Source organism: Montipora foliosa, chromosome 12 (genome assembly GCF_036669935.1).
Source record: "Montipora foliosa isolate CH-2021 chromosome 12, ASM3666993v2, whole genome shotgun sequence".
NCBI lineage: Eukaryota > Metazoa > Cnidaria > Anthozoa > Scleractinia > Acroporidae > Montipora > Montipora foliosa.
This window is the reverse complement of record NC_090880.1, coordinates 40,813,527-40,831,026: the sequence shown is the minus strand read 5'-3', so window position 1 is coordinate 40,831,026 and position 17,500 is coordinate 40,813,527. Positions and strand designations below refer to the sequence as shown.

Genomic DNA, 17,500 nt, shown 5'->3' with positions numbered 1-17,500 from the left:
CTGATTGGTTGAAAAAATGTCGCGAGAACTTTGAACCAATCACTGAGTGAAGTAATCATAAACCAAAGCAATTCGCTAATTACTTTCGACACTCAATTGAAAACCGCTCTAACACGACCCTATAAATTGCCCATGGGCCTCCAAACATTCTTGTTTGGTACTAACCTCCCACGCTGATATTTTCTGTTTCGTCAATCCATTCCTATTATCACTTTCTTTGGAAAGGAAAGAGTGCGTGACGAGCATTGCGGCTCGGGGATACTCGGAAAAAATCCGAGTGCTCTTTTGTAGGAGTGGAACCTACGACCTTCAGATTACTAGTTAGGATACTCTACCACTGACGATATTTTTTTATCGGTCGATGTTGACTCGGGGATACTCGGAAAAAATGCCGATTACTATTTCGGATGCTCTACCACTGAGCAAGTCCTAAACAAGTCCTAGTATGAGGCAAGTCATAGCTCGTGCGAGTCATAAGGGAATCTTTGCTTACATCTGTGTTGACATTTTGTTTTTGCTCGCAAAAGGCACTGCACTATTTACAAATTGACTTCAAAAGGTAAAAGATCTTGATCTTACTTAAATCTCTAATCTTAAAGTGCACCTAATCTCAAAGAATCGTCTTTGCAAAAGTGAAATGTCTAACATATATTTTACCTTTGGTTCCCATGGTCCCATGGCCGAGGTAGTGAGAGGTATGAGTCTATTCCTTCGATGACGTCAAGAACTAATTTACATTCATTTGCCAAAGTTCTTTCAAAACTATAGTGCAAAGTAGTTTATGACGTCATCGAAGGAATACGTCCATGCCTCTCACCGTGAGAGGCTGCCTCGGCCATGGGACAACGATTGCCAGCATCTTTCTCTTACATACCTTATGAAGGACATTAAAAGGTAAAATCTACAGAAACAAAGGTAAAGTATATATTAACTTTTGCTTAAGCGTTTTAGTTTTGATAACGATCCAGCCACCAAAAACTGATAAATTGTTGGGTGGCAAAATCGATAATGATCCCATATATTCTTTGTCAAATTTCAAATTGTCAAAGTATCATTGCTCAAGGAATATCGCGTTCAAATTTTAAGAGACAGCTCATTCTGCAATGCTGCATTTTTAATGTTCAGTACTTTTTTCGTGCCTGACTGATTAGAAAACGATAGCCTAGCCTTATGCCAACGAGATAACAAAATGTAAACAAAGATTCTTTTATTTTAAAAAATGAGGTGACCGCGTGACCTTGTGACATCCAAGCGAGATCCTCATTATTCAAATGAACGCCCTCCAGGATTACACCCCTCACCAAATCAAAGAGGCCATATCTGTCAGGGGTGGCTTTTTGGTCCTTGGGTTAGGGTTAGGGTCCCTCATAGTTAAGATTGTTTTGTATTTGCTTGATGGCCTTTTTCGCTGGACGAATTACCCAGCTAACGAAGTTTGACTTCGTACAGCCGTAGTTTGGGCAATCTGTATGAACATCATTCAACACTAAAAGGTTTCGTCATGATTTGGACAAATAAGAACGAAATGATGACAAACCATTGCATTCTTGTTCTCCTTCCACGCGCAGCAGTAAAACTCCCCCTAACTTTTCCTTTACGGACGAAAGGACATTCGCACCTGAAATGACACGACGGCAACACAACAATAGAAGTTCTAAGCATTCCGTCACTATTGTTTATCGAAAAGCCTATTACCACACAACTACAAAGGTGTACAGGCGGTGTTGGACCATATTTTTTCGCGTAACTTGTCGAGTTTCAAGAAAAGGTACCACAAAATAAAGCAGTTTTCAGCTGAACATCAAAGACGACTTGAGCAATTGCCACTCGAACACTAATGAACTTTACGTAAGTGTATTAGCGCTCACGCACTAATAGACCAAATCGGGTGACTCAATGTTGTATCCCAAATATTTAACAATTAGACCCGTAGCCCGCAAGGGCTACGGGTCAACAGCCCATGAGGCGAAGCCGAATGGGCTATTGACCGGTGGCCCTTGAGGGCGAAGGGTCTAATTTTTTTAGTATCACCCAACTAGTCGGACAGAAAAGGCAATAACAAAGTTACTAATGGAAGTTAAAGAAATATTTATTTGGGAATAAAACGAAAGAAAGCGTCACTCTTTTCGCTACTCGAGGACTATTACTAATAGTCCTCTAGTAGCGTAGCCAATCAAAATGCAGGATTTGCATTAGTCCACTAGTTGGGTGATACTAATGGCAATTATCACAATTAAAGATTGCAGATCTTACCTAAAAACTTCTCGGCGAGGCCCTCGTGAACGGCTGAAACAGCATCTCTAAAATGTAAAAAACGAACTTACAGAGTTTTATCACTTGGCAAAGTCCCTTTTGACTTACAGGGCTGGGGCTGTGTCACGCCAATTAACTTAATTTTGTGTAGCTTACCACTAACTCGGCCCTGACTCATTACGCAACTTAACGTTAACCTAGAAATTACTTTTACACAACACAAGTCAAAACTTCGTGACGAAAAAAATGTTTGCGGAGCATTCAAAATTTAAGCTACAAACAACACAGGTACACTTTGAAAAACTGTTGAGCTGAACAGTTTTCAAAAACCCCAATTACCGCCTGAATTTTTCAGGTGTCTATAAAGTGACAATTGCTGAAATTGTCCAGTTAAGCGCGAAGATCACTTCTATCTTTCGTCTACAAACCGCGCTTCAATTATATACATTTCTTTCACTCAGTCTGAACAACTATCTTTTATTATCTATGAGACAAAAAAATGTTACAATATTAGGACCTATCGTGTCACAGCGCACCTTTTTAATGCCAAACTGGCACACTCTTTTGCCAGCAATGTCTTCATCAAATGCTCTCCACAACCTACACGTTGAAGCATAAAAAGATAATTGCCGAATAATTTCTCGCTGTCAAACCACCAATGATATTTCAAGGGTCTTTGGTATTCTTTTCTGTAACTTGCAACAAATATCTGTGTTGTCCTCCACCTCATGATTAGAAGACTATGCTGGTTTTAAAACAATTCACAATTCATTTGTTGCAGTAAGAAAGCCCTAACGGTCTACTAACGAGTCGACTAGAATGTACAGCAGTCTTGTCTTTCGAAGTATTGGCAAACTTGACTTTTTTCGCATTTCAAACTGACGGACCCTGGTGAATGCTCTTATTAGGCTATGAAGGCTGTGTACCACAGTTTCATGGATTTGGCCTGGCCAAACAAATTGATTTTATCTACACCACTACCCCGAGGCCACCACCCCTACTAGTGCTCGTTTTTGTCCTTAGTGTTCTGAACTAGTGCGTTACACCAAACACTCACAATTTTCGATACGTCGCTCATTTAATTCTCGTGTTATTCTCTGATATTACAGTGTACTCTGATCACGCCCTCCCCCCTTTTCTCTCTCCCTCTCCCTCACCACCCCCCCCCCCCTCTCTCTCTCTCATTTCCTTTTTAATTCACGTCTCGTATATCAAAATGTCAATCAGTAAAAAAACTAAATCAAAGGTCACATCCGGTCAACAAATGAAAATAACGCAACGACAGTTCAGGGCATTTAAGTAAAAGCGCGTGACAAATAGAGAACTATATTCCCAGCTATATTTCGCGATTTGACAGCAATTTTCTTATTCGCATGGTTTTTCTACTTTTCAACCAAACCTGATGTGCAGCAAGCCACTCCCACTTGATTGACATCAAGGCTTGTTGCCCAGCAACCACTGCCATACATAGCTGCCTGAAGAGTAGATAGCAATATGTAACACACCCAAATTGTCGCAACTTTAAAAAAAAAAAAAACAGACTACGTGATATTTAAAAGATAAATAAACGATTAAATCTCAAAGTCACACTGTACAAGCTTGTCTAATTTTTTAGTGAGAATATATTGAATACAGCCCACAAGGATATGAGCCACAAGTACTGAGGAACTCAACAGACAGCAGGGTTGACACAGTGGTAAGAGCATTCGCCTCCCACCAATGGTGATTTGACTTGCAGTACAGCCTTCCCAATAATATTGGGAAGAGCAGAGCACATGTACTCAGTTAGATAAGATTGAGACTTCTGGTAGTCAATATTATCATCATCATCATCATCATCATCATCATCATCATCATTATTATTATTATTATTATTATATTATTACCTTGCATTCGACGAGAGCTACTGAAATTTAAATTGACCAATCAGAATTCAGCGAGCAGGAAAAACTGTGCTTTCCGACGTCACGTCAATAATGTTCGCAATTAAAGGGCCAGAAACTAATGAAAAGATTTTGTGGCAACTTTTTTGTCAACAAACTTTGGTGCCAACAAACTTTGGTGCCAAAACTGGGTTGCCAGCGAGCAGAGAATCGAACGTCAGCTGTTGTGCTTTGGCTGTTATTTGAGCTTTTTCAAATTTTCTAATAATCTAATTTTCAGTCTAGTGTTTTGGAATAAAGTGTAAGAAGACGTCAAAACTGTATTGATAATGTATTTACTTAAGCAAAAGACTTTGATGGCCTCCTTTCGACAGGGTAGAAAGGGCAAAGTATTGACAGGATAGCACAGCTTTGACTGCCGCGCGCACTGCAGGTGTGGGTTCTGTCTGCACGGTAGTAGTAATAGCAGCACTAGTAGTACTAGATGTGGTGGTGGTGGTAGTGGTAGTGGTAGCGGCAGTGGCACGTGGCATGTGGCACTGCCGGTGGTAGTGAAGTGGCAATGGCAGTGGCAGTAGTAGTGAGTGGTAGTGGCAGTGGTAATGGCAGCGGAAGTGACAGAAGTAGTGGTAGCGGCAATGGCAGTGGCAGTGAAAGTAGCAGTAGTAGTGATAGTGGCACTAGCAATGGCAGTGGCAGTAGTAGTGGTAGTGGTAATAGCACTGGTAATGGCAGCAGCAGTGGCAGTAGAAGTTGTAGTGGCAGTGGTAATGGCAGTGGCAGTGGCAGTAGTAGCTGTAGTGGTAGTGCCACTGGTAATGGTAGTGGCAGTGGCAGTGGTAATGATAATGATAGCAGTAGTGGTGGTGGTAATAATAATACTAATAACAATAATACATCCAAAAGATCCGGGCAACATCCAAATCAAAGACCTACAGAAGATCACACTGCTTGGAACATCCTATGAAAGGCTTTATCCATCAAATAGACACAGTCATCCTAACACTAAGAACAATAGGATTGGGCCCCATTATTATGCTCTATCATGGTTTCAGATAACATAATAATAATAATAATAATAATAATAATAATAATAGTAATAATAATAATAATAATAATAATAATAATAATAATAACTGATAACTGCTCCACTTACTTGAATGTGGCTCTCAGAGCGGTCCTGCATGATCGAATTGGAATTTAGAGGTGTTGGTTTTTGAGAAGAGGGGCAAACCAGAGAAAAACCTCTCGGAGCAGAGTAAAGAACCAACAACAAACTTAACCCACATATGGCCATGAGTCCAGAATCAAACCCGGGCAATCACCACTACATGCCATTCCTGCTCCATTAGTAGTAGTGGTGGTAGTGATGGTAGTAGTGGTAGTGTTGTAAGAGGAACTCATGCCCCTTTTCAACCAATCAGAGCCAATGATAAAACCAAAGCAAAGGAAAAATACACTGGGTAACGCTAATGAAAAACGACCTACAAGTTCAACCCTTGCTGGAAATACATTTTGTACTAAAAATGGTCCTTGAATTTACTGTATCCTCTCCTTAGGAATTTAATGGTCCTTCCTTAGCCTCAGATAGCTCTTAATCACATGACTGGCTCTTGTTGTCAGGTTTGCGAGAGATTATATTTCTCGCTTTACTGGCCAAAATTGAAAAACTACTCTAAACCAGGAGTTGATTTTATCTATTACTTTTGGAGTGAACTTACCTGTCCTATACGACCAGGTGTCTTATACAACACACCACCACTAGACACCCCAGCACAAAGATTTCCCCTTGTGTCCATACACAGAGCTCCCACTGTGTCCAGGGTCTCACTTTCCTAAAGGATCAATCACAGATTCTAATGACCATTTCTTCCGGAGAAAATCATGAAATCTGCAGAATTGCTAAATTAAGTTCCACAACTGTACTTATGGCAACGCTGATTTATTCCTAATACAAAATCAAAATATTCAATTGCAGCATGACTATTCCGGGGGTGGGGGATACGGGGTGAGAGGTAGGGGGGAAGGGTACTATAGCTGAAACCCAAACCTTTACAAAAATGCTAACCTTAGGCCTAGTCATTATCTAAAGCATAGTGTTTAGGCCTAAGGTTAACATTTTTGTAAAAGTTTGGGTTTTTCAGCTATTGTACCCTTCACTCCTACCCCACCCCCTACCCCTTTCCTGCTACCCCCTACCCCTACCCCCAGAATAGTCATGCCGTTCAATTGCACCATACAACTCATTCCAAAATGGCCACCATTTGGGTATTCTTTTGTTTGATTGCAACTTAGCCCTTGTTGCCTTGTTCAAGGTTTTACCATAATAATTATTCTTTTGAATTTGGCAAAAATGGCGAATTTGCAAGCAAACAAACGAATACTACTAAAATGGTGGCCAATTTGGAATAAGGTGTATACACAAGTTGATAAGAAAACAACAACAAATATTAATAATAATCATTATTAATTATTATTATTAGTAGTATTTCTATTGTCATCATCATCATCATCATCATCAATGCAATTTAGTCTGGTCTATTGCCTGCGGGAGTGGGAGACAAAAAGGCACCCTGAATCTTAGGCCTCTCTCCTGTGTTCCCATAGAGACAACACATTGTTCAATAGCCTTGCTGTTCTCGGTAAAGCTGTTTTCTGTATCAGTTCCAACCTTGCTTTCTTCCAAATTTGCTTCATGCATTCTTCAAAATTAACTGAAAAAGCTCTGACTTATCATTATATGATTGGCTAAATTAACAGGCTGTATTCTACAGTCTGGCCCACTAAATTATTTTGGAATTTTGATAAAACATTCTCTAGCAAGTTTCTTAATGTCATTTATGTTACATAAACTTGTAAGATCGTTTGAATCTATTCTTGCAAGCAACTTATTTCAAAAAGCCAACTGAAGAAAAATTTTTTTTTTTTTATTTTGATGTGGCAATCTTTGTGGCAGTTGAACCTTCCACTTGAACTTGAACTAGTTCCCTTTCCCGCATGCCTGATTACCTCAGAGATAAAATAAATATCTTACTAACCTCGTTTTCTCAGTCAGTATGGTACAGTCAGTATGGTAAGTTACAGATTGTCAATTTTTCCATTGATTTATGGCCCACATGCTTCATGTTTGCTCCATAAATCAAAAGAAAAAAACTTGATCCATAACTTAAAGCTTGTCATCACAGTGAGACTAACTAAAAAATGATACAAATCATTTTCAACTTACATTTGATAAATTACACAGATTGTCAAGTTGACAGGGTCTATGGAAATCATCAGAATTTTTTGACAGCTGAAGCCTTTCCCTGCACTTCTTCCAAGTTTGGAAACTCCTTTCTTGCACAGAAGGAAAAAAATTATTGTGGTAATAAGTGTTTGGTTCCATTATAACACAACATCTTGTGGGGTCAATAAAACTCTCCTTGGAAATTAGAGATTGCATAGGAAAGCAAAAGAAGGTATAGCATAATTATATGCACAACTATTTGGCAATAACAATGATTTTGATAAGCCTTTCATTACAATGAGTATCAGCGTTACTGGGGTCAAGTTGTAAATTTAACAGGATTGGAGTGACAACCATTCTTGCCGTAAGCTATTGAAAAGGAGCCTTTGGATTGCCTTCGACTGCATTCAGCCTCTTAAAGGACCTCAAGGGTTATGATATTTCTACATCAAGCACGTTCTTGTGCCCAAGGATTACAGGTAATAGAGTAATAGAGATTGTTACTGTTAATTAGTGAAAATACATTGAAATAGGGAGAAAAGCTCTTCTAAGAAAGACTCAGATTACTGATGAGCAGATAAAAACCACCTCTAACTTGTATTAAACACGAGTGATCAAAAGGTAAACGCATCCTCACAACTTGCTTTTACAGTGTTTTCCCACCTTCACACTAAAACAATACCATGCCCTGAAACCCACACTTGGTCCTCCACTTTATTTATCAGCAGTTGAAAAATCTTGCCTGTAATTAAATCTTTATCAAGACAACCACTGAAACCATGTTTCAATGCCCAATTTAAAGCTCCTTCACCTGCAAGAAAGCTAAAAGATAACATCAATAATAAAACTAAAATTAACATTTTATCAATAAATCCCAAGCCTTTGAAACTATCAGATGTCTCAAATCAATCACAACACATCCGGAATGATCTTTCAAAAAACCCTTCAACCGACCAGACACCACATCTAAACAACCATAATAATAATAATAATAATAATAATAATAATAATAATAATAATATTATTATTATTATTATTATTATATATATATATTATTATTATTATTATTGTTGTTTAGGTGTGGTGTCTAGTCAGTTGAAGGGTTATTATTATTGGCTTCGGGCGAGTGAGAAAATTATTATTATTATTATTATTATTATTATTATTATTATTATTATTATTATGGTTGTTTAGGTGTGGTGTCTGGTCGGTTGAAGGGTTATTATTACTGGCTTCGGGCGAGTTCCCCAGCCGGGCGATCTGGCTTATTGTATTTCTTGCAGATAAGGCGGTTAAAAATTTTTATATGCTGGTGGTTACAGTTTACGAAACCTCTCAGAAAATGCTTTTTCATCTTATGAAACAATCGGTTCAAAGACCGTTCCACATGATTTCACATGTAACATATAATCCTAGACTTTGCACATGACGGCCGGAGCTGGAGAGAGGGTTTAGAGGGCTGGGAACCCCAGCTGAAATGATTGAAAGGGCTCCCCGAAATTTTCCTTAGAGCACAGCCTTGTTAATGAATTATACAAATTATTATTCATGAATCTAACTGCCCACAGAAACATTAAGTACAGTATTCTGGTCATATTACCCTCTAAACAAAAGGTCAAACATTACCCCAATTAGTATCCTCTATCTGAACAATAATTATTACGAAAATGGCTTTTTGCAATTTAAAAACTGCTCACTTGCTTGCCTGCGTACCTGTCTAATGCTTTATTCTTAACATTTTGTTGTTGTTGTTTGTCAGATATAGGGGAATCTTGTGAGATACTGGTAGCACAGGTACTGTATTTACAATGGCCTGCCTACAGCTTATCACTGTAAAATAATACCCACACAGTTCACAGCTCATGCTGTATTTATTAAATTGAGGCCCTTAAAGTGGTACTAGGATAAAAAAATCAATTTTTTTCCTTTGGATTTCGAAACTATGTTAACTTAACTCCCTGAATAAGTGACCAAAGTTCTAGGCCCTGATTTCAAAGAGATACTTGTTTATTTTAACTGGAATTTTCCTACTTAATGGTCTGCCATAATTACTAACTTTAAAATCTTGAGAGAGTTGGATCAAGGAGAAAATGTCAAATACTTGTTTAGGCCTAATCAAGTATCGTGAGTGCGGTGGAAGCTCTAAAAGCAGTGATTGAGGAGAAGAAGTTTGCGAAAGGTGAAAGCAAAGACGAAATTGCAACATGGAGTGAAGAAACCGAACAACACCTCGAGAGCGCTGATGACGCAACAAGAAAAATTCAACGCGCAATCAAGGACATGGACCTCGAATAGAAAGAGCATGAAGCGGTTGAAGCACACAAAAGGAGTATGGAATTTAAACGTCAACTCTTAGAGCAAAAGGTGGAGTTCGAGAAAAACCGCGAACACGAAAAAGCAGCCAGTAGCGAAACAATGAGAGCAGCCCTAGCGACCAGGCTTCCTAAGCTAACTATATCTAAGTTCAATGGGAAAATAGAGGAATGACTTTCTTTCTGGTGGAAATTTTCCTCCGAAATAGATTCTTCGGATCTCGCACCATTGACAAAATTCGGATATTAAAGGAGCGGATGGAAAAGCACGTAAAGAATGGCATTGAAGGGTTACCATTTATAGCGGAACTCCGCGCGCGCCTTTGGTAGATTGTGCTGGCATAATTTTAAGCATAATGAACTAGTTGAAGAATGCAATGCATTTGTACGTAACTGAATTAACATGTACCATGGAAGTTTCTGGCTTTCAGATTTTTAAATTCATCTTTGGCATACATAATAAACTCTGTCTAACACCAGATGATTTTACTTGTCAATGGGGACCCCCTTAGGGGATGAATGGGTTAAGTTAGAGTTTCACATTTCACTGTCAAGTTTCATTCAAGATGGTTGAAGCCAGATTTTGACGTTGTGTTGCATGCTAGCTTTGCGCCTTGAAGGGCCTTATATTACCGGTATATGCACACCTTGGTGGGATGAGACCCAACATTGATGGCCCTTGAATTTCTTCATTCATCAGTCTGCAAGCTACTTGAATTGGATTTCTTATGCCTATGAATTGAAACAAATAAATGCAAAAAGTTGTAGCTACATGTACGATACACAACATGACTTTTCTTGTCTTGCACGGTTAAATTCACAGGATTCTGATCAAGGTTCTTTCTTTTGTATTGTTACCGTTTACAAGTTGAGCATAGAACGTTAATTGACAGAAACTGGAATTGATGATAAAGACAGGGAAAAGAGGAATTATATAGAAAAGACGAGAAAAGGAAATGCACATAACGACTAAGCCCAGATGCTTTCAAGATGGTCACTACATAGACTAACAAAGATTTTATGTTAAATTTTTACAGTACAGAGTTTACAAATTAACCTAAGTAACATATCAATGAGTCCACGTATGTGTACAAAAGATGCACCGTTCATTTCAGTTCATTTTTGACCTTTTAAAGCACCAACTGCTCCAAACCCGGAAGAGTGGCCATCCATTATGCTTGCATCACACTCCACAGTCCCGGATTTCGTTAAGTTGGAGCCCACACCTGCATTAGTACAAGGAAGGTCCTAAAAATTAAATATAAATAATAATAATATTATTATTATTAATAACAATCATTATAGTCAAAATAGTAATCATAAAAACACTAGTTAATACTAAAAATGACAATAACAATGATGCTCATGCTAACAATATTATTATCATTATTATGCTAACAATAACAATGATAATAATTATTTATTGCAACAAACAGGCTAGCAGTGAGACCTTTGCTGGAACAGCCACTGTGGCTGTACCTCCAGTCACAAACTTTAACCACATAAGAAAGCAAATTGTGGAATTAAACATAAAATCTTGGACAAAATTTTTGTGAAAAATTCCCACTCACAAAAAAGGTTTATTGGTCCCCACTCCCCCCCCCCCTCCCTAATATGAATGTTGATAATATGGTGCAAAATACTGCACAAGCCGGGTATTACTAAACCATGATTCAGCAAAACGAAATACCAAAACACAGAAACAAGACTTAAATTTGTATCCAGATTAAGCACTGAGACACCCACGACTGGAGACCACGCCTACCTTCTTTGCAGATGCCACAAAATTCTTAACAATACCAACATCTGCTAAATTTGTTATCTTGTAAGCTTCAGTGTTCGAGAAAAAAACGTAGCTCTAGAAAATAGCTGTTTCGGTGTTTCATGGTTTAATAATTCCTCTGCAAGCCTTGGCTGTTTCTAAACCAACATTGGATTAGGGGGAGGGGTAAGGTGATTAAATCTCTCATCACACAGACAAATTTTGGAATGAGCATTCTATAGTGGTGTGTCACATTTTCCCAATGAGTTTTGTCCAAGATCGTAAGGCACACTGGAGAGAGCTCTTGTCATTGCGACAACCCTGGGCTGCTCTCAATGCTGATCCTTCTTCGCACAATCATACTGTCTCACAAAATTCAACAAATACCTCTAAGGTTGTTATTGCGACAGAAATAACTTCTCTTGCTGACAGTCCACTTTTCAAAGCCTTCATTGCCTGAAATGTCATTGAGCAGTGGTTGAATTAGATAATTATGTCATGAGATGCATGGTAATTAGATGCATGTCAATTTCAGTAGGCGTCATGAAGTGTTCCCTGCCTCTTCTCCCCAAAGTCAGCATCACTTAGTTGCAGGAATACAGATGTCACAAATTGCCCTCCCATCGCTGCTCCTCAAATAAAGATAAACAGCTAGTGAATTTACCCTAATCTTGTTGGAAATATGTTGCAAATGCTTAACAGAACACTTGTGTTGCTTAACAAAATCAGGCATCAGGCCTTGGTTGATAAATCACTATCCAACGGACAAATACTAGTAAAGCCAATAATATTGAGTTATCCAGTGGATAGCTGCACTATCCACCCTTCGAACAACTTGCGCCACACCAGTATCACTGTAATTCTCAGCTTAGCATTTTGTCATAGATATGAAGTTGGCTAGAGTAAAGCTTTCAAATGTTAAGAAAAAAAATTATTGGCTTGTAGCATGGCAAATAGAAGCCCTGGTTAGGGTAATGGAGAATTGGGTATTTAAGGGTATGTAGGTAAGCAACTTGTTGTATCACATGGTCTGGATAGTACTGATTCACAGATCAACAGAACAGAAACTCAGCCCACATGTGTGAAGGCTTGTGGTGTATGAGGCCACCTAAGCAGAAACAGCCATAAGTCAAAAGGACTTTGCCGAGTGCTGGAGCGTGTAGATGTAGATGTAGATGTAGAAATGAGTCATGACAAGAGACAAGAGACCGACTGAAAGTCAAAGTCAGCCCAAAAGGCTCCTACTTCATTACCTTTACCGTAAATTACGGCAGGGGTGGGCGCTACTCCAATTCCGTCAGGTGATGACAGGAATAGTTCTTTCGGCGGGTCTAAAACACAGGTCACAGTAAATGTCACTGTGCTACGGATAAAATACATATAAACAACACCAAAAGTGTTTCCTAGCCTAAAGCACTTGACTACAAAAATGTCGTCTAGGGGAGACTTTTGTATTTTGGCTTAGTTGTCATCATCAGTGGAGCCACTAGTCTTGACCTGTGTTTTACATCCACCATAGTTATACCATTTCGAAGTTTTTGGCAATCAGGGAACCCCATTTTAAAGAAGTATTTTCCTTCAATAAAATTCTTCTCTCCAACCCTATCTGGAAAGAATATTAAGGCAGCCATAGGATTAATACTCTAATAAGTACCGTTAAACAGGCAGTTTTGCAGGCTTCCTTGTATTCAGATTCATTTGAGATGGAATGAAATCCAGCTCCTGGATTCGAAAAAAAAAAAGTGTTATGTGTTCATACTGGTCATGTGTTTTTCTATCCAAATCGAACCATGTATAATTTTAGGCCTAGTTGGGCGTAAGGCTAGCATTAGGTGGGTTGTTTTTAGCCCTTGTCTGCAGTCTGTAATTTTACAAAGTCTGTTGGTCAAATTGTTTTACTAAAATACTAGCGCTAGCGTAAAAACTCCTCTCTTGGTTTTGAAAACTTTACCGACGTGAACTGCGACAAATCCCAAGCCAAGGCGGAGACTGCGTGCTTCCATGTCCTCTTTTACTTCAGAAGGCTTCATCAGTCTGATTCGATCAAGGACTCGAACAAAATTGAGCAATGGAAGTCGCTACTCTCTGTAACATTTTTGACGCCATGTCCGCCATCTTGGTTGGTTGTGACTATCGCGGGCTCGTTGAGCAGCTAAGTCGGGACGGGACGGGCAAAATTTGAGCTGCAAATATATTACTTGACGTCAGACAGTCATCAAAAACCAGGATTTGATTTGAGTTGATTTGATGTCTCCCATTGGTAGAGTAAGGAGCCCATAACCAGGAACCTGCATCTCCAACATCTTATCTGTATATTAAAAGGCATTTTCACAAATCGAGCTATTTTTAGACCAGTTCTTAAATTAGATTTGGCTTTCACGAGTGACCAGTCTCGATCGCATGGGAAATAATTTCTCAAGCAAGGCTTGTGGTTAGCTAGAAAAGGCTTCTTTCCCTGGAGAATCAATCTAAAAATAACTCGGTCTGTAAAAACGCTCTTCCACAAATACAATGAAATTGTACGTTCCTGGACTTGGGCTCCTGTTTGAGTTCATGTGTTCGTCAGTATAAGCTACAAGAAGGGATACATGTTTTTTTTTTCAAACGTTGGCCGTGTAGCACTTTCATTTCAACAGAAGTGACTGTTCAGAATGTGACATGAAAATCTTGGGTGAAAAGAAAAATTGTGACCACGGTTGGAGACCATTTTCGAATTCTCACGTTTGGACTGGATCTAGCATGAAATAGAGGCTAATGCGGGCAAATTAAGGTGGCTCAAACCAGTTTCAACACTTGAAACGTTCAAAAACGTTCTTATTACAAGGATCGACACTACAACACTGAACAGCGATGTTATGGTACCATATCAAAGACCAATTATTGTCAAAATAGATTCGGTCATTTTTGTGACGGGAAAAGTTACCGTGCCAGAACGGGAAAACCCTGCAACACTTAAGAGCGCACCTTAATTTGTTTGTGAAAAGATTTGCCCGCATTAATCTCCATTTCATGCTAGGTCCAGTCCAGCCGTGAGAATTGGAAAATGGGCTATTGGAAACGCGATCTCCGGACTAGGTCAGAAAGAAGTAGAATGTGGAAATTTTGAGGTGCCATTTCGCGGCAAAGAAAACGAACAGGTTTTTTTTTTTCTCTGTCCTCTTGTGGGACTTTTCCATTGCTAGGGTTACTGCGTTCAGATGGTACCGAAATTTTGGAATACATAGCACTTTAAGTAAAGTTACACCAGGGAAGGTCATTTCCGTGTAGCCTATTGACTTTGAAACAAAATGATTATTGTAGTACAAGTTGGGAGTACTGTATTTTAGTACAAGTTGACCGTAAACTAAGGGTTACAGAAACTACGATTCGTTTTTTTTGTGTGTGGAAAGCTGGCCGTAGGTTTGCAGAGTTCACGACTTGAGACGCCTTCTGTTTGTTTCTTTTAACTTCATTTAAGTGTCAAGTGTATTTAGCGCTGCTGAGGCTCTAACTGGGGACATTGTACAGGAATCAAGTCAAATTAAATCAAATCGACCGTCATAGAGCGGTTTTCAATTGAGTGTCGAAAGTAATGAGCGAATTGCATTGCTTTTGCATTACGTCACTCAGTGATTGGTTCAAAGTCATCGCGCCACTTTTTCAACCAATCAGAAGTGAAACCAAAACCAATCGTGGCTCGCGCGTGCACATTTTCCCGCGCTTTGTGTCGGCTACGTATAATTACTTCGAGTTTTGATTGGTTTGCCGGATTGTAAGGAAAACCGATGATCTGTTTGAAAGCTACCTATAGGAGTGGTTGTGGCGTTGGCAATACAAAAGAGAGTCATTTGGAGACACCATTGGGTATATTGCTGATCTCTACAATGTGCGATAAAACGCAAAACCCCAATGTATGCACCGTTCGTGATCCTGAAATGGCCGTGCTTAATACAGGAAAGAAAGAAAACAGACACTTTGCGGTGCTTCCGTAAATTCGCAAACAGAAAGAATGGCAAGTCAACGGGAAAAAAGAGGAGGTAGGCACATGATTTTTGATTACCTTTATTTTGTTTGTTTGTTTGGGAGTCTGATCCCTACAAAGTTGACTTGAAACTCCAATTTTTTCTCTTACTTTAGCAACGAAGAATGCCTATTTCAGTCGCAAAATCGACCGGTTTTTTAAAATCAATATGACTTAACACCCGGGGAAAGGACTTCAACATTTGCTTCAACAATCCGTACGATTTTATGGAGCGATGTTGACTGCTGGGACGGTCAATCGGTTTCAACACATCATCAACATATAATTCAACAAAGCTTCACCAGAGGCCTAGTATTCAGTCCCAGGCTACAGCCGCGGTTGTTGCTATGGATACGGACATGGCTACTTCATTGAGAGACGGACTAGTGTGCACGCGCATACCCAACAATGTTGAAAGAGGAGGGCAAATGGCTTTATCTTTATTCAACATTCGCGATAACAATAGAATGTTGAATGGTTGTTGACGCAACGTTTAGACGCTTTTAAACTTATTCAATATCCATTCAACTTCGATTCAACATGTTTCAACACGGTTGAAATGGGGAGGAGGGAGGGGGGGGGGGACGAATGGTTTTTAACATCGCTGTTTAACAAAATCGAACGGATGTTGGAGCCGTTTCAGTGCCTGGGACTTCAGCCAAAAAATATATAAGAAGCGCCGCAGTCCCAAACGACGTCTTCATCGCTATTGTTTTCATAAAACAAAAATGTCGTAGGGACCTGTGCGGAAATCTTGCCGGAATGGCTAATTCTACAAACATATGCTTTATTTATGTTACCACAATTGGCCGAAGCGGAAAATACCATACTTACAAAGGTCCCAAGAGAAAGCAAAAAAAATGCTTATGCCAAATTAAAATTTGGGTGGACAAACAAACAGTATAATGGTATTTTCCGCTCCGGCCAATTATCGTTTAAGTCAGTTTATAAACCTTATTTATAAATAAATTAAAGTTAAGGTGACAATCATGACCTCTGCAAGGGATATGCAATAGACTACTTCGAAGATATGGCGGCCATTTTGATTCCTATTGTTAAAAGAAAGTATATTACGAGATGATCAGGGGAGCACAATTAATATGTATTTGCTCTCTGGGTATTCTATAATAGCTATCAATATCATTCAAAATGGCCGCCGTATCGTCGAAGTTGTCTATTGGACCAAACCTAGTGTCCATTATCTGTTACAGAGCGACCTTCACTCACGTGAACGTCACGCCATGCACCTTATTATCAAATCACATTCTATGCGCTACGTGTTTAACGACTGGTAGGCAAAAGTCTCTAACATTTGCTACTGTGTTATTCCAGTTCGGTTCTTAAAACACTTCAGCTCAGAAGCATCTACACTAAAATTCTCCCCCTTCCCGACCTCTTTTCATCCCCAGTGCAACAGTCGCACTCGTTTTTGACATATTGCATCCCAGGTCATGTTATGGGCAATTAGTTAGTTGTAAACTATTTGTGGTTTACCTTCGGCTCCCAGGCCTGATTAGACATTCCCCTTGCTTTGCCTTAGTGCATTTCTTTTCACACCTTATAAGAGTTTTCCGGTTTCAGCGTGATAGAGCGCCTTTCGTATGTCCTTGAAAAAGTGTTCGCAATTTGTTTCACGGACCAATGTTTGGCAAGATCAAAACAAAGCTTCTCATTATTCCCGCCAAGGAAACAGTTCGATTGTCCAATCACATTACTGCATAAATCAAATAACGTCAAAGCGAAATGCCGATCGCTTTCCAGAAAGTTCCATGGAGAGATGACGTTGTTTGCATCCCCGTTCGCCAAGCCAATGAAAATTCGCGCTCGTTTGTTTTTGTTCGATAAGCCAATTAAACGTTTTGCATTCTTGTTTACATTCTGTTTTTACGTTTATTTTTCAAGGTCATATGAAAGTCGTTCTAAGACCCTTCTCCGTTCAGTTTGCGGTCTTTTCACGCCCTTTGCTCAGATAGTGTCTTGTTGTCGTAAGGAAGTGTTACTTTAAGACCATTTCAGTATGGGAGCTGAAGGCTTACCTGTCAAGCCTCTAATTACGTTGTTAAC

At 39.3% G+C, this 17,500-nt stretch overlaps 1 protein-coding gene across 3 annotated transcripts in view; it reads right to left on the bottom strand.

Moving 5' to 3' along the window:
* The window catches only part of LOC137979950 (threonine aspartase 1-like), a 16,431-nt gene extending 2,863 nt beyond the window's left edge, over positions 1 to 13,568 (bottom strand). The window contains exons 1-12 of one of the 3 annotated variants that reach the window (XM_068827271.1): positions 13,388 to 13,568; positions 13,091 to 13,158; positions 11,824 to 11,892; positions 10,802 to 10,922; positions 10,322 to 10,406; positions 8,105 to 8,184; positions 7,363 to 7,472; positions 5,858 to 5,971; positions 3,653 to 3,728; positions 2,790 to 2,853; positions 2,254 to 2,300; positions 1,538 to 1,618 (exon numbers count right to left, since the gene is read on the bottom strand). In XM_068827271.1, the coding sequence (XP_068683372.1) occupies positions 1,538 to 1,618; positions 2,254 to 2,300; positions 2,790 to 2,853; positions 3,653 to 3,728; positions 5,858 to 5,971; positions 7,363 to 7,472; positions 8,105 to 8,184; positions 10,322 to 10,406; positions 10,802 to 10,922; positions 11,824 to 11,892; positions 13,091 to 13,158; positions 13,388 to 13,466 (994 nt within the window). In that variant the 5' untranslated portion in view covers positions 13,467 to 13,568. The remainder of the gene's footprint in view (positions 1 to 1,537; positions 1,619 to 2,253; positions 2,301 to 2,789; positions 2,854 to 3,652; positions 3,729 to 5,857; positions 5,972 to 7,362; positions 7,473 to 8,104; positions 8,185 to 10,321; positions 10,407 to 10,801; positions 10,923 to 11,823; positions 11,893 to 13,090; positions 13,159 to 13,387) is intronic. The other 2 variants (XM_068827272.1, XM_068827273.1) reach the window with 2 other exon arrangements.
* Between the last annotated feature and the right edge of the window lie 3,932 nt (positions 13,569 to 17,500).